This window comes from Chelmon rostratus, chromosome 20, assembly GCF_017976325.1.
Source record: "Chelmon rostratus isolate fCheRos1 chromosome 20, fCheRos1.pri, whole genome shotgun sequence".
In the NCBI taxonomy this organism is placed as follows: Eukaryota; Metazoa; Chordata; class Actinopteri; order Chaetodontiformes; family Chaetodontidae; genus Chelmon; species Chelmon rostratus.
In genome coordinates this window covers 15941968-15960181 of record NC_055677.1, presented here as the reverse complement: position 1 = coordinate 15960181, position 18214 = coordinate 15941968, and the positions used below count along the sequence as shown (strand labels likewise).

Here is an 18214-nt window from a genome sequence, read left to right as displayed (position 1 = left end):
TTAACGTCAGCCCCAATCCTCCCTGCCTTCACTCCACTCCCGAATGGCTTCACTCGGGTCAATTCTCATTCTGCTCGGTTGACATTCGCGGGCTAAGATCTTGTCTCTTCAGGTGTATTAGAATTGGCAATTCAATCCTTTGCCAGTCGCTGCTGTCATCTCAACATCGACGGACCGTTCACATATGCATACAGACACGAGCTGAAGGTGATTGCATCAGCGTAGGGGGGCGCGCATGTATCCACACCCAGTCCCATCCCCTTCCCATTGCTTTGTCTTCATCCTGCCTTCTTTTCTCATGTCTCATATTTCTCTTTCTTCTTCTTTGCCCCATTTTCTGCCAATTTTTCTTTCTCTTTTCACACTTTTTTTCCTGCCGTTGATGAACCGTCTCCTCATGATCTCCTCGTGGCTCACTCGTCCTCCTCTTTCAGCTCCCGCCCTGTCACCCTTCCACCCTCCTCCGCTCAGATGGAGCGAATTTGTAATCTGTCAGTGATCCGCACTTTCTCCCTTTCCGCCCTTCTCCCATTCGTCCTCCCGTTGCTCTCCTATCCCCTCCCCACCATCTCCCTCAGTGCGGTGCCACTCTGCCACTGATCACAGAAGATCAGAGGCTGTGTCAGAGGCATCTGATGGTTAATTAAGCCTCCAGATCAATAGGGCTTGCCCCTGACACTCTCTCTCCCTCTGTGTCTCTCTCTCCCTTTCTCATTTTCACTCTTGCATCGTGTCTTTCTCCTCCACCCCAAATCAAATGTACTCAAATTGGTTGGGTTTTCCTCTCAGTCTGGCTTATTTATTCCACTGGCTTTTCAGATGCAGGCTTTTCAGAATGCCGCTGTGATCATAAGCGGCAACTGTGGGCGCACTGATGGAAAAGTTTCTTGCCATTGAAACTTCAAGGGCGCCCAGCACTTGTCTCATCCTGCGGAGTGGGAGTCAAATGAGCCAAGTGGAAAAGTTTTCGGGGTGGGGGTGGAGTGGGTGCTAAAGCAGTAAGTTATCACATTCGAAGCTCGGCGGAGTCTCAGATCTTTGACTTGGCTTGTCTGGCAGCAAGGAAATGTCAGTTCCTTTTTTTCTCTGTCTTGAGGCTGTCTCTGAGTCGTGCCCTCATTAACCCGTGCCTACATTCTGTGACAGGTCTTCATCTTTTTAAACTGACACGGTTCTGTTATTTAGATTTCTGATGCAGTCAGAGTCGAGTTTATATTCATGAGGTAAAATGCAGCACCTGAGAAGCAGAAGCAGGAATTTGTCTGCTTCCAAGGGTCGGTCAAATTTGTTGTTTTCACAATTACTGCATATCAGATCCCCCTTCTCTCGCCTCTGAAATCTTCAATTTACTGATGCATATGTATTTTGTTTCGTCCCTGGACTGCATTTAAGCACAGTAGGTATATTTGAAGAAAAAATGGAAGAAGAACATACTGTCTGTCTGTCCTCCGTGGCAGTGACATTGACCTTGCGTCTCACTCACAACACAGAGCTGAGTTAACCTTGATCAAATGTCACAATGTGACTTTCAAAGCAAATGGCATCAGTATTCCACACACATGTTACTCATTCATGTCCATCTAATGTGGTTTGTTTTTTTTTCCTTTCAATCTATAAATTTATCCAAAATGACAATGTACTACATTTACACACTTCAGCTTGAATTAAGACAATAGATAAGCAGATATGGACACATGATCAGACTATAATCTAACAGAATTGTCTCTTACAGTCTCATCACTTAGTAAGACATTATAAAAAAATGTATTTTTCCCTGTGGATGGTAAATTTCGCCGGGCTAGACAGATGATAGCTGTTTCCACTCGGCTTCTATATGTTTTTTCAGATGGGCTCAGACATATTGCCTGCTGTGTGAAATGTGACAGTTGTGGTTAGAGGACAGATGCTGAGAACGGCTCGGCAAGGTCAGGAAGCTCACAGCCGCCAGGGCTTGACTGACAGCTCGATGTGGAGTGTATCTAGACCTGCTAAATTACTGAATCATGAAGGCCAGACATGTGGAGTTTGGGATACGGCAGGGCGCGCTGCGTACACATGCTGTATAGTGCGTGCACAGTGGCACGCTCACGCACAACCTGAGTGAGTCATACATTTTTCCTCGGAGTAAATAGTGATTACTGACGAAACTCGGAGGCATTTTACATCTTAGGAGTCAGCGGAGGAACTCTCTAACCAAATCAGTTCCTCTCCTCTGCTCCATTACGCTGCCTGTGCTGCTATCAGTGGACCAAGACACGGAGGGAAATGGGATGGTTTTGCTGCTCAAGAATTAAGATCGGTCTTTGATTGTGAGTTATTGCAAATGGCAGCAAGTCAATACAGCGAAATTGTAGACTCCGTATTTCTGCCGGCCTATTATTGTCATTGCTGCGCTCCCTATTTTCAGCAAATAGCTGCCATGTCCTATGGATGCCTTATCTCACCTCACCCAGGTATTGATCACAAACTGGACCATCTCATCTACTGCCAGCAGTCACAGGTAGTTTGCTGCCTTTCTTCTGAAACAGTCAGGATAGGTATTGGTTCTCTAGGGTGAAAGGTACAATTGATTGAATTATATAAATTATAATTACCATGGCAATAACAAAGAAGAGCAAGAAATGACAGGAGACAGGTGTTATTAAGCTGGTATAGTGCCATCATATTGATTGTATGGGCACTTTGCCTTTATCTTCCCTGTAGTGTTTTGGGCTGTCATTCAGAACTCACTGCTGTGTGCGTGTATGCATTTGTGTGTGCTCGTGTGTGTATGTATTTGTGGGTGCACACATTCAGTTAATCAATATTCAGGTAATCCCATCCCCTGCTTGCCTCAGTAAGCCATGCAATACTGTGATATTGTCAGCTTTAGCTTCACACATGCACGCGCCATGCATCGAGCGTCGTGGCCAGAGGCGGAGCTGAATGCACAGCTATCAGGTGGAGAACATACAGCACGTTCTGCTTGACTCGCTGCTCAAGTAAAATGAGTCCCTGACACTTTTGTTTCGGTTTCTTCTCCTGCATTCCTTCTATCCCCGCCCTCCTTTTGCCTATGGGGTTGAAAGGATCGAGAATCGGCAGCGGTGATTTCTCACCCCAAAGGAGGAAAAAACAGAAAGACACAAAAGAAGAAAAGGTGAAATAAAGAGAAGGAAATATGGAACCGAGTGAAATCTCACACGTGCGCACAGTGTGACAGTGACAGCCGGGGTTTGACGCAAAGGTCGTTAGGATCACACCCGGCTTCACCTTCCGGTCTGTCTAATTGAAAAGTGCCGCTGGGTGCGGGGTCCACACGCTGGGGTGAAAATTGAGGCCCGCAGACTGACGCTTTCTGTGGAGTCAGAATGCACACGTAGGACTGGCACAGGAGTGAGTGAGGGGTGTGGGTGGGAGGACTGAGGTGGGAACCAGGCAGGCGGACTCATGCTGCTGTCACACAGGAAAGTAGGTGTTTACAGGATGTAATGTGTGCAGTGCAGGTGACGGTGCAAAATACTGCAGACACACATTGAGCCAAATCCAAAATTGGTCACTGAAAGAAGTTCACAACTGCAAAGTTCTGTCACTTGGGACTGTTTTCCATCATAATGAGGACATTTATTCATTAAAAGGTTGAAAGTACAAGACGAACACATACATGCTTCACACACACTAACATGACCACACCACTCTCTGGCTGTTCCCAGACACTATATACCGCCCTAATGGTGTTTAAGTGGGGCCGTCTTCCCAGGACTTGACCCCACTGTTCCCTCACATTCAGCATTTAACAGTCCACAGACTCATCCTTTCTGTATGCTCGGCCATCGGTGCAGGAGATGGGGCAGGGTGACCTCCTTTAATTTGCTGTTCAGACTGCTTGAGAGTGCTATTAGCATGCCTCAGTGAGAAAATGACAGAGACATAAATGGCGTTAGCCTGGAACTTTCCCATGCTGTACTGTACTTACCGGCCAAAAAGAGGTGTGTTTACCACACACGTTTTGAAAATATCCTGAAACATTTGTCATCTAAAATAACTAAGTTAAGTGCAATAATTCAGGTTTGATTTTACTGCACATGCACATCGACATTTTGTCCCAGTTACAAATGAGCTTAATGATGACGAAAACTGAAGCAGCTCTATGGAACTGAGACTTTTTTTTCCATCAGCATCTGTTCCAAGTGAGAGGCACAGAAAATAAAATATAAAAAGATACCAATTATAGAACCCTTAAAGTATACATATCATTTCATCAGCACCTTGCATTTTAGGTGTAGGTACAGTTATGCAAGAACATGATTTCTATTCAGTGCCTCATGGTCCACCCACACAGGTGTTTCCACTTGCCTAATTGCACCTCCTCCAAGGACTGTGTGGGCGTGCACAGACTGTGCTTGATTGGTATCTCTCCGACTCCGCCAGGTTGATAAAACTCTCCTTCATCATTCTTATTGGTCCGTGAAGTCTGGCGACCTCACGTAATTCCAGCGTACCTCCTCACAGCTTCCACCTGAGCAGAAGTCGAAACAAACCAGAGGAAGTGAACACATCTGTGTGGGTGTGCAGGTCAGCAAAGCTGCATTTAAAATCAGAGTCATGTGATATTGTGGTATGATAAATTTGTGTTTGTTTCTGGAAGAGACACATGGCAGATAGAGCAAAGAAGTGGGATTTGTCTGGTGTTAACATTGATTACCACACAAAGCATCAGGCATTTTTCCACACCTTCATGCTGGTATTGGGACATACAGCACAATAGCTTTAGTTTGTATGATAATATGCAAAAGTGTTTGTAAATTGTACAGCAGGTTTCTACCATTAATCTTCCTACTCTTTCTCTTCTCCCTTCCTTTTCTCTGCTTTCTCATTAGTGGATGGCTCGTTTGATATTTGCTCCTAGCCTCAAGTTACACAGGAATCAAAGGTATCGAGTGCACAGTACATCTTTGTCTTTAGTGTGGATGCATAGCGTGTTCCTCCTGCGCTTCCAGCTGATGTAGCTGGTGGTTGTGTGAAAAGGTTGAGGTGGTCGGAGATGATTCTCCCCGAAATGGCATTTAAAAGCTAAATAACAGACTTGAATGGGAGGGCGGCTCGTCCTTCAACGCTGTTCAAAGGTTGACTTCTGGAATAGAAAAACCTTTGAATCTCGTCATGGTCCTGTATGACAGAGTCATACAGAGTTTGATGCTGTACGGAAGATCATCTTTGTCAGCAGCCACATCATCTTGGCTGCACTTTTAACTCCCATACGTTATTTGGAAATGCTTCAGCATTAAGCTGCAACCGAATCGGTTTTCCAAGTACACATTAACGATAGTCACATTTTGTCAAGATGTGGTCAAAGGGGTCTCCACGACAACCCAGCCCAGGACCTGTAAATCATTGATTAACTCTGCTCTACTCTACTCGACGTTGCATTCCTCTACAAGGAAGTAAGCCAGTCAACCAAACGTTCTGATCAATTGTGCTGATGAGGGAATCCCTCGTGGAGTAGAGGATAATGCTGCGAGGGTGCTTTCACACCTGAGCCGTTTGGTTTAATTGAGCCCTGGTGCATTTGCCCATTTAGTCCGGTTCATTTGGGCTGGTGTGAAAGCTGTCAATCGAGCCCTGTTTCAGACCGAACAACCGGACCAGGATGCTTAAAAGTCAGGACTGTTTGTGGTGTGAAAGCAAACAGACCAACCACACTGCTTTTGATGGTAGATATGAGAATTTAGTGTGATTAAAAAAAAAAAAAAACACTTTTAAAACCATCGGCTGACTATGAACTGCTCAGGAAGCGGTGTTGTGTTTATATCCTCTGTATACTTTGCACTTCATTAAGTCCATTCAAAACATGTGTGACCCACTGATCCCACATTCACACACCTATAATACGACTGAGCCTCTTTCCTGTGTTGTATCTACCTATTTGTCAATCATAACGCCAGAGAACATGAATACACACATCACACACGTCTTTGGTTTTTACCACTGTGTACTTAGGATGATTACCAGCTGCAATCCTTGTATGGGCCTGATAGCTGTGGCAGCGCGGATCAACTAATGATCTCTCCTCTAGATCAATAGGCCAAAGTGCCACTGAAGGAGAGAGAGAGAGAGAGAAGAGAGAGGAAAGGAAAGTGTATGAGTGTGTGATGGACAGAGATGGAGGAAATTGTGTAGGAGAAAGAAGATGGAGTGGGGCTATTAGTGTGACCTCTCACCTCACAGCTCAATGTTTCAACGGGCAATGCTTGGTCAGAGGGCAGAGAAAGAGGAGAGTGAAGCTCTGATCCATTCGGATGGATGCAGCCAGGTGGCCTCCCGTGCCAGAGCGCTCATCTGTCTCTGTCCTCGCTCTCTGCCGGAGGCAGGAAGAACATCTCCGCCTCAATATCGCGGAACAGCTTCCGCACGCTGAGCACGGCTGGCCAGGGGGCTGCGTGTACATCAGCACACGGAAACGAGTGACTTCGCACTGCACTGATTGTACTATTTGATGGGATGGCGTGACTATAATGTGACTGCCTATGTGTGTAAAGCTCAGTTCATGCAAGCACAAACTGGTAAAAGCATTTTTCAGGTGCAGTGTTGTCTATAAACCAGTTATAATAAACCTTATGCTCTAACAACAACCATTGAAATCACTGTGATCTTGTTCACATTACGGTATTATTACTCTGTGGGAAACCCCACCCAACAACTTGTGTTTGTTTTTAGCAGGATGGTGACTGTGATGGTGGCTGCTGAGGTGGTGGGTGGCGTGTGTGTCTGCTTCTGTCAGCATGACTCATGAGAAGCTATCTTTAATTACACTTTGACAAAGGCCACAGTGGTCCAATCATGTCGCCATGACTCTTTCCTCAGCTGCACCGATGGTAAGCATGAATCAGAAGCTCTTTAAAAGATACCAAATAGCCCCTTTGTGAAAGGGCCAGCTTCTGTGAACCATTAATCGCAACTGGAATAATCGGAATATTTATCCCCGTGCGACCCTCCATACGTGTCTCTGAGATATGCGTGTGACTGCTGATTCATTTGTGACGGCATTGTGATGTTAATATTTTTCTTTCCCTTTTCCTTTGCTGTCATTCCACAAACTGCGTGCATGAAAGGCTCCAGTGTTTTCAGGATTGCCAAGGTCATCACAGGCTAAATAACAGCATTTTGATTCTGGCCAAGATAGCGGTTCTGGGGTTTGGTGAAAACAGTAATCGCATTCACAGCGCTCAGATTTAGATGCTTGTGGTTCTTTTGCCGCGGTGCTATTAGGCAGGGGAACAACTAATGCTTCAAACCTAAGGACAACAATAAGCTCAGATGACCTTCCGTGAGTGAAATGATAAAAACGACAGACGAGAATGTGTTCACTCATTATTTCATCAGCACTTGTTTGAATCCAGGATCGTCTCTCGATGATAAACAACCTTGACTTTCACATGCCTTCGTCACCAGCTAGTTCGAGCTCCAACACACACATGCACACACACACGTACACTGTCGATCTGGCTGGAAGTGAAGTGTCTCTGCTGGTGCTGTCACCTGCCCCCTTTTTCCCCCTCACTGCCGACTGTGACGAGCTGGTAAAAGACAACAGCGTTAAAACAGTGAGTGAGCGGCTCCATCTGCACGTCACCGTGCCAAAAGCACTGCTGCAGGTGTTGAAAAGTCTTCTTCCTCTCCAGATTTGGCCTGTTTCCTCTCTCTGCCTTGCGCTTTTTTATCATTCTCAGTCCAGTTTTATGAGCCAAACAGCAATTTAACACGTAAACATACTGTTCCGACAAGTCATTTTCTTTGGTTTGTCCTGCTGCAGTGTTGTCTGCTTCTTCGTCCCAGTTCAGCTGTACAGTCATTTTCAGAGCTAACTGGCCTCATGCTACAACAAGTATTGCGGGTGGGTGCTCGGGTGGGTGGGTGATTTCCCTCTATGCTTATTGTGCTGACAGCTGCGGAAAGGCAAGTGCTGCAGTTTCTCTAATTATTTTCACCTTTCAAATCATCACCGTGGCCCCAACTGTACCTGTCCATGAGCCACGTCTTGTAAAAGTACGCGTGTCCTTTAGCTACTTAGCAAGAGACAAGTGGAATGACTCTTCATCTGCAGAGCTGGCTACTTGTGTCAAGAGGTCCTGACTGGAAATATTTCATAAAGCTGGGAGAGGGAAGCTTGGCCCGAGTTTCTAATTAAAACTGGGTCCTCTGTTAGCAAGAGTGGCCTGCTGACATGAGCGAATAGAAGGTGATTATGAGTTATGTATTGCCTTTAAGTCATGTTAGATCCATGCGTTGTGTCTTTGAAACATACACCAAACGTTCTACAGAGCTTCTTTTATTGCCACTCTACTAGATGTCTTTTCCAGGTGACTGCTAGAGTGAAATTCTCAGTGTCGCTGATGCAACCAAGAGGTAACTCCACATAGCAGCTAAGGCAAAGTAAAGGCTGGTATAAGGATGGCCCCTGTAGACACACAACCGCAGGGCACCTTTTATTGACACCGCCGCACTTTTGCTAAACTGACTGTGAAGCAGAGACTCTGACGACAGAGGAGCAAAGTCATTTCAGAAGGAAGAGTGTTTGAGAACTTGTGCAAGGACTCTGAGGACAAAACAAAACGCCTGTTTAGAGAATAGGATACACATAACAAACTAACTGCAAATCATGTACATTTCATTGAAACGTGTACAAACATACACAAATGGTAATGATTGCAGGCTGCATTTTTTTCCCATATGCTGGTTTCACCATGTTCAGTTTTCATTGAAGCTGGAACAATTTGAAAGAAATTGTCACAATGAGTAGACTTTTTTTTTGTATTTTATTCATACAACAAAAGTGGATATTAAAAAAAAAATCATCTGAAAACTATAACTTACAATAAATGATGAATATTGATACACAGCCATAATTTAACTCGCAGCTGCTTGGCCTGCCTGCTGTGTAAGTGATAGGTCTATCTTAGTCTAACCGACTTCCTGGAGTTTCTCGCTGTCATTACTGCAGGCCTGCTGATTTACAGTACAAGGTGAATTCAATTACCCATGGTTCTCTGTCAAGCTGCCCAAGTGAGAAATGGCCTTCATTTCACCTGTACAGTGTTGGCAGCCATCTTAACCGGTTTCGATGAGCAATCCATAGACGAGGAGACTTCCAATAGAGTCAATTAACAGATGTGTAAGTAGTGAGGCGGGTGTTTTGGGAAAGTTTTCTGGTGATGGTATGGAGCAACTTGTTTTGTGGGGCTAGAAAAATAAGCATCAGGCTTGTAAGTAAAAAAAAAAAATCTGGCAATTGGTGATGTTATCCTGTGTATCCACTGTACAGCTGGATCTGAAGCCTTTGGTTTGGCTCATGTATTCACACAAGGTCTAATAAATCTCATTTGTCACATGCCACTGATAAGACTCCTGACACGTATGAAAAATAACCGAGATAGAAATGCACCACATCTGCTTGATTTTCTGGTTGCCGTTGGACTTCAGTGCTTCCTGGGCAGGACCCATCCTGGTTTCTGTCCTCCTCTGCACAGCTGTTTTGTGTCTTTGTTTTTCTTTGACATTTTTTTTTCCTCTTCAAATCACTAAACTGTACACCTCATTGCCGCGTTGATTGGTGCTCAGACTTCCACAATATGCATTTATCATTTGTCGGGCCCCAGTGAAATTAAATGCCTCTCAGATCCATGTTGGGATCCTGCCAGGGTAAATATTGTTGTCTGCTGTTAGTGATTACACACAATTGTTCCTAAGCTATTAGATTTGCAAAGCGGCTCTCCGATAATGGAAACAAAAGCAAAGACCAGGAAGTCCAGCATTTCTGTAAACCTTTGTCTAATCGTAAGCAGGTGTGTGGTTGAAGTTTGGTCTCTTCGCTCGTCTTGACTTTGATCCCCTTCCTTTATGTGTCCGCGTCCACGCTTAAGTCCTGCACTGATCAATTTGCAGCGTGAATCTTACACCTCTGTATTTTAATGCCACTTCTCATGACGTTGAACCACCCTCCTCCTGCCCTTGCTGCCGAGTGCCAGCCGCGGCAGCACGTTCCCCATTGACTTTGACTCCTGAGGAGCAGAAAAGGAGCGATTCAAAGAAGTCCTCAGCGGGGAGGGTCAGGCAGGACAGAATACAGATCAGGGGAGCTCTTCTTCTGCTCATATTTGTCCTTGGAGAGGAGTGAAGGAGAATGGATAAAACTACTCGGGTCTACAACTTCTTGACTGTGCCATTAAGTGAGTCTCCGCCGTCCATTTGAGGGTATTTTCATGAGCGTTCACAGCCTGCCACCTTTCAGCAGCTATTGTGTTGTCTCACAGCATCTTTGCATGCACACAGCATTGCAGAATTGTGCCTGATAAGCACCGGTATTTACCCCTTTGGAGAAATTACGGTGTCCTTCAGGCATGTCCTGATGTGAAAATCAAGCGCAATTATCTCGGCCAAAGTTACGTATCTCTGTATGCACTATTATCTTGGTAATTACTAAAGCAAGATACCATTATTGTGTTTACACAGACATGTCTGTGGAGGAGTGTGTGCACATGTCTGACTTTGCTTCAGAATGTGGACGTTTTTTCTCAAATTTTTTGAGTCAGATTTTTTCACACTTGTCAGACTCCACTAATTGTTATTTAAAAAATCTTGAGTATTGATGCCATGTTGGGTTTTATTCTTGTGAAGAAACTCAAATATGCGTCGTCACATATGCCATCTAATCTCTCTCCCCCATCTCCCTCTCAGGTAACTACCAGCTCTCTCCGACTGTGAACATGCCGCAGGACGACATAGTGATGATCGAAGACGATAGGCCGCCCCTGATTCCTCCCCACCTTTCTGACCACTCATCCTCCAGTTCCCACGATGACATGGGCTTCGTGGGAGAGAACCCGGTGACCTGGATCCACGAGCTGCCTGGTCAGAATGAATGGTGAGCAGCGGGTTGTTCTCACTTTGCGGTGGAGTCGACTGAATTATTTATAACGTGATGGGCTTCAGACAGGCCCTGTGTGGAGGAGGTTTAGGTTAGGTTACTATGCAAGTTTGCTGCTGGTCATTAAATTTCTGGACTGCCACTGAGTGGTCCCGGACCGATCCAGCAAACCAGAGAATCGGATGTCTTGATTTAATATTCTGCAGAAATTGGCTGAAAATAATACAAATATGCGATTTTACAGAAATAAATGTCTGTAAATACATTTTGAGTTATTGCAAAGTTGTTGCCCACATTTCAGATTATCTGCCTTAACAAACCAGGAAATAACAACTTCACATCATATTTGAAGTTTGTTATGGGAAAAGTAATGAAATTCTGCATTAGGGCTACACGTAGAATCCCAAAATGTGAGTAATTTGGTGGACTTTGCAGTTGACCGTGTGTGTGTGTGTGTGTGTGTGTGTGTGTGTGTGTGTGTGTTAAATAATGGATGCAGCAGCAGGCAAACTGTGAGTAAAAAACTCCCAGGGACTCTTGCTCCTCCGCCTCTCCGACCCCAACCACCCGTATGATTTCAGCCACTCCGTCGATACACTGCAGCCCAACTTAAGCACCCTCATAATAATATTAATAAAAAAAAGAAACTCATCAACCTTACCAGACTACTGATTCTCAGTTAGGCAGAGGAGGCCTTATATGCCAGGGGAAAGAAAGAAAGAATGATTTGAGCACCGCAGCACGGCTCTGTGCTGCCTTATTGTCGTCACAGGCTGCCTTTTAGCACAAGAAGTTATAGCTATTCATCCTTAAAGGTATAATCACTCACTCTGAAATTACTGATGGCATTTCCTGTATGATTGCAGTGTTCAGGTGCGGGAAATGTAAAGACAAGACATCCAATCATGTCCTTGTTCTCCTCTGCATGGCAAAGTCAGGGACTGCTGATTTTCACAAAACCTAAGTTGTTTCTCGCTGTTAAATTACTTTTTCTTTTCATAGTGAGACATTTTATTTTATAAGGACTGTTACTCTTTCTTATGATTGGCTGGTTGAGGTCACATGTATAATGGCATTGTGCAAGACAACTCCAGACTTGATTTTTTATATTTTTTTTCAAGGTGAAATGCTGGCTGCCAAGAATAGAGATGCTTGTTTTTTATTTCTTTTTTTAGTCATTTTATTTCTTTTTCCCTAGAGACTCTCTACTCTCTCTCTCTCTCTCTCTCTCTCATTTATTATGAATGAGTAGATTTGCTCAGCATGCCTGTTGTTCATATGATGTCAGAGGTTTGTCATAGTGGATTAGGTCCACAGCATATGGCTGAACCGCACTCCGACTCCCTCACACGCTCTCCATTTACACACGCACATACACATACAAGGCATGCACGTGCGTGCCGTGTGCACATGAGGCAGAAGTGTGCTATATACTACTGCCTAAGGTTATTGTGAATAATTCATGTACTCAAAGTCACACACACACACACACACACACACATTCTCTTTTACTCAAACGCTACATCTGCTTAAACGCACCAAGCCTGCATCCTTTTTCTGACTGACTGTAGCTGTTTCTCATTTTCCTTTTCAAGTGCCCCCAACATCCTCCAACACACACGCACGCACACACACACACACACACACACACACACACACAGTGTTAACAGGCATACTGAGCCAGCAGGGGATGTGGGTCAGCCAGACTCCAATGTATTGGAACTGTTACTTTTTAATTAAGCTCTTGCAACAGTGCAGCCAGGGCCCTGTACGTATTGAATATGTATTGTGCAGAGCTGTGAAAGTCTCACCTCTGGCCTCCAGTATTATTCAGCCCTCCTCCCTCATGGGTGGCTGCCGTGCCAAGGCCACAGCTATACACCTACAGTGCATACACAAAGCACAAAAGTGGCTGGTTGGCTTGTAGAATTACTGCAATTCTTGCTTTTTCCTGTGGAATTTATCAAACTCTTTCTCGACTCTTTGTGTTTCCCTTCGTTAATGTATTTCCTCTGTATGTGACTTCTGCTCCTTTTCTTCTGTACGCACACAGAAAAAGGAGCCAGTTGCTTGTAAAATTAATTTCACCTCAGCTTACTTCACTCTATCAATGTAGGGGCAATCAAAAGGTCATTTTAGCATCTGGTAGTGGTTCGTATAAGGTAAATAGCAACTCGAGTATACAAACATCTATTATAAGGATGCTTCGTGTTATTTTATGATATTCTCGCCTTTCTTTTCCCTAGCTTCCCTCTTGTTTGTAAATGTGCATTCTCATCTCTCCCTTTAATATATTTCCCCTCTGTTTCAGTCTTCTCCTCAGCAGGTTTCTATTGAATGGGAGCCCACGTGTTACTGTGTTAGGCCCCTAAGATAAATCGTTGTTTTGCCGGCAGAAATCCCATCTCACACAAGACACATAAATTGACCTACTTTTGTTTTTTCCTTGACATGCCTAGCCAGTATTTAACGGGTGTGTGTTCTCGTGCACACACGCTTCTTGTTTGTTCACCTTGTACTGTTGTGGCTGTTTTGCTTTCTCTTGCAGGTACTTAGAGCTGTCCTGTTGTTATGAACCGTATGAACCACATCAGCTTTACGGGCCTGAAATGAACATAAAACAGGCTATAAATATTACAACCCCATGCTTTTAAATCTCTGTTAAAATGGTTATATACAGATACCCGAGCTTTTATTTGTTGCAACTGTATTACAGACTCTTTTATTAGTATTATTATTAATGCCTCTACTCCCTTTTATCAGTTAGGTGGTATTGAGTATCATGGAAGTGGTTCAAATCCTGAGAATGAGTGGTGCAGCTTCCATGGAGACTGTGGTGGCATTGGCTTAGTCCAGGATGTGTGCAGGGTTAAAGGGTGTGTGAATGTGATTCAGGGAGGTGATGGAAACCAGCATGTGTCTTCTATCAGGTTTCACCGAATAAATAAAGGTTGTAAATTATTGCTTTGCATATCTGCACCAAGTTCATTCGAGCGCTGGGTCCTGACCCGTCACATTAATTCCCTTTGCGGTATTTGCCTCCTCCTTCATTAGTTTGAATCCAAAGCCAAACAGGAAGGTCTGTGTCTAAATGATTTACAGTAAAACAGATAACAAGCACTGGTTGATATAATGGCTTTGCAGAATAATCTGGATAAATAAGAAGATGAAAGGTCTTTCTCACAGGTTTGGAATGTGGAACACTGTCAGAAACACAAATTAGTGTAAAACCATGGCAGCTCCTAATACAAGCAGATTTGTCTGAGATGTAGAAGGAATGTTTGTGGTTTCCACCTGCTTTTCATCTCAGAAGTTGATAAAGTGCACTTGCAGGGTGTGTCTGTTCCCTCAAACTTGGAACCAATCTACATCTTTCTTACGTTTGTGTGCACATAATAAACTTGTTCACTTTTGCTATCACTTGAAAATTAAGATCTCGGCCATCATCATTTAAAGATGTTCAGATGTTTGAAGAGTTGCTCAAATCAGCTTCCCTACTAGTGCATTAAGCCCACGTTCCCAAGCACCTAGAGACTATAACACTTCACTGCACCAGCACCCACGCCTGTATGAATATTTCCCTTTCATAACAATGCCCCCTCGGTAGTTGATCTAATCCTCACCGAGATGCCACAAACTTTGTCTTTTAGAAGCAAAAATAGCAGCTTTTAAAAGTGTTTCCAAGCTTGCCTCGCAATGTAACATCTACACAAGACAAAACACAAGTCCCCTGCTCAGGAGAAGTTTGTCAGAGCACCACGAGGAGTGTGAACCCCTTACCTACAAAGTGCTGAAGCAAAGCAACTTGACTTTGAAGATGAGGCTCTTTGAGAGACTGAGAATGTGCCTCCTCCCCACAACAGAGCTGCTCGGCTTCCTTGAGCTATTTTATTCAGTGAACCCACTGTGTTTTCCTGCTCATTTAGCTGCTTAAAGGGGGCTGCCATCGATCCGTGCACATCCACGACCGTGTACGTGTGGGCGTGTATTAATGTTTAGAATAACAACGGCAGCTGTTGTACACATTCGATAGTTAAATCTGAAATTTGCATTTAAAGTTTGGAAGTTCATAAAAGAGTAGATATTATCAATCGAAGGATATTTAAACCTGCAGCAAACTTAGCTCCTGTGCGTTTTCCCATGTAGCCTATTTTTTTAGTTAGTTTTAGTTTACTTTTTAGGTTTAATATGACAGCAGCTTCTGCTGAAGGCAGGCTATGTCAGGATATGTTGAAAACCAGATATTGTATATCCTTCAAATGCACTGTATCTTCCACACTTGAACACCAGAGTTATGCATCTGCCAGCACTTGAAAGGAAGCTGCTAAAGTTTAAAATGATTTAAAAAGGTCAAATGATACCACTGTGTCTTACTCCAGCCAGCAGGGGAAGCTGCAGCCCCCACAGCGCCCACAGGCTGACAGAGACAGGTCTGTTTCTGCCGTAAGCACACCTTGTCTTTCAGCTCCAGCAGCACTACCTCTTCCTAAATCGTGAACACACCGTCTTCTAACTCATGTGAGGACGGGAGGTGAGAGTACTGCGTATTCTGAGTTGGCAGTGAAGTGCAGAAAAAAGGTGGGGGTGTCTGCAGCATGCTCATCAGTCTGAAGTTTAGGAAGCATTATGCAACATCACTGAGACTCAGGAACTAACTACTAGCAGCTAGCCTGTGGCGCACAGGCTGCTATTACCATACCAACCACTGTTATCATAACTGCCCTGCATACCACCTGAATTAAATTTTACTACTTTCAGGAGGAAAGAAGGCATATCCAGCCAAAATCAGATAATGGCTGCGTGTGATGTGATTGATATGGTGTAATTTATTCATTTACGTATTGTTCTTATGGTTGATTTGATTGTGTGACTGTCTGTTGGAATACAAGGCTTTTGAATCTTGGCATGATTAAATAATGTTGAAGTACTTTTTCTTCAAAAAATGATCAGAGCGTAAGCCCTAATTAGATAAATGTAAGAACCATTACATGTTGGAGGATACAAATTTTTTCATTGTCCCCATACAGTGAAACCTGTTCAAAAGCTATCTGGCTTCAGGAGGTGTGATGGACAGATGAGCAGATAGAAGTAACCTGAAAAAAAAGGAGAAATCACTCCGCACTTGGACCTCTAGGTGCGCTGTCACAACCCTGATATAGCTAGACTGCTACCGTCCCCATGGCTTGGCCCTGGGTGACGCTGACAGAGTGGAGGATAGGTGTCGATTCTCATTAAGGTGAGAGGGAAGAGAAATGGACAGCAAGAGAGATGGAAAGAGAGAGAGCTAGACTGTGTCCTTCTCTGTCTTTGTGAGATGTTACAGGTGGAAACATCATTTCCCGGGCAGCTCTGACACAGTCTGCCGACCAGCAGAGATGGAAAAGGACTCGAGACAAACATACACACTCATCCGCTCACACACACACACACACACGCACACTGCCGCACAGACGCGCTCAGTCTCACGAGTGTTTAGATACACATTGGCTGGTAAACAATTTCACAAATTAACATATAAAGTGGAAAAGGTCCGCATAGACATGAACAAACAAACTTCCAAGCTAACATTGCAGGCAGACTGCCTACTTTAGTTGACTGCCTAATAGTCTCCATCATCAGTAATATAAGTAAGAATCACAAGTGCTCTATTAAGCACATGTGTTTTTCCCAACAGGCTATCAGCATAACTACATATGGATGCAAAAAAAAGTGTGTTTATGCACACACACACACACACACACACACACACACACACACACACACACACACACACACACACACACACTATTTGACTAATCTCAAATGCCCATTTAGGTTAGCAGTGACTTTGATATCAGGTAACCCACACACGCGCAAACAAGCAATAATTGCAAGCATTTTTTTTCCTTAAATGCTAATATTCCCCTCTGGCTTTATGAATATTTACTATGTCTCAGCAGCGCGCCTTTGCTACAAGCATGTCATACACGCTTTCATTTCTGGGCTCACCTTGACGGTGTTTATCTACGGCTTCCTGTGTTGTGCACGGTGTGTGTGTGTGTGTAGTTGTGCCCTACACTGCCTGATTGTGACAGGAGTGCAGGTGAATCTCAGCATGAGTGATACCAAAGTAACCTGCACACACACACACACTTGCCACACAAACCAAAATATCCTCTTTGCCTGGTCAGTCGCTCTCCCATTCAGCAGACTGCAGAAGTCAGTGCAGCAAAACTCAATTAAAGCATCCGTACACCAGGCAGGGAATGAATGAGGAGGTCTACGCAGGAGTCAGCGACGGACAAAGAGGTCTTAATTGATCTTGTTCTCTCCCTCTCCGTCTCTCTCTGCAACTTCATCACAATTAAAAGGAGATTACAGCAAATCACAGGTGCAGCTGCTCCTCTGTGTGGCACGGAATGAACCATTTTATTGTACAGTCTTTATACCCGGGCTTAAGTCAAATGTTTTATAGGTGCAATTAAGCGAGTGAAATAAAAGTGGTGATCTGAGACATATTTTTTACGGCACATACGTACACGTTCAAGAAAATTGTTAGAGAGATGGAGGAGAATACTCCTCCTTCACCTTTTTTTTTCCTTTGAAACTTAGAAATTATTATTTCAGCTCTCTGGTGTCCGGTGGTGCACGTGCCAGGAGCACAGACCTCTGCACCGACTTCTCATGCAGGGCTTTATGCAATGATTGAAGACAGCTCCAAGCTCCCTGGCCCAGCTATGCATCCATGCGGTCAGCTGAATCGGCCTCCTCCAAACCTCAGAAGGACCATTTCAGAAGCACCTTACTGGGCAGCACTCTCCACCTCCTGCCCCCTCTCTGAAGCGTTGAAACTAATGCACGGAACCCCCCGCTAGTCGATCAAACCAAGCTGCACTTTTCCACAAAGTAGGACGCTTTGAGACTTACCTTTTTGCAGTTGTTTTTAAATGAGGGTAAGAAGGGTTGGGAGTTGGGAAAAGAAGAAAATGAAGTAGGAAAAAAATGACATCAGTCACCAGGGTAAATTGTGAGTACAGAGGGCTTTTAACAGCCACCACTTAGCAACAAGGCTGATGTGCAGTTTGACACATTTAACTTCCTGCGAGGGAGTCGGAGACAGGAACAAGTTGATGTAAAATGCAAGTTAAAGCTGTGGATTTGCCTGTGAGCAATCCTCGGTGGTAGTTAATTTTAGATGATGGGAGGACTTTGAACGGGGAGGAAAGCATCTGCTCGGAATGGTGGAAATTGCTTTTAAACACTGCTTTAAGAAGGAAAGATGAGGGAATGTATTATCCAAATGGATTTGGCCCACTATTGAAGATAGACCAG

General features: G+C 44.2%; 1 protein-coding gene across 2 annotated transcripts in view; it reads left to right on the top strand.

The window, feature by feature from the left end:
* Positions 1–18214, top strand: part of LOC121623719 (partitioning defective 3 homolog) — a 323624-nt gene that overhangs the window by 192980 nt on the left and 112430 nt on the right. For both annotated transcript variants that reach the window (XM_041961133.1, XM_041961132.1), the window contains exon 16: positions 10714–10900. In XM_041961133.1, coding sequence (XP_041817067.1) covers positions 10714–10900 — 187 coding nt within the window. The remainder of the gene's footprint in view (positions 1–10713; positions 10901–18214) is intronic.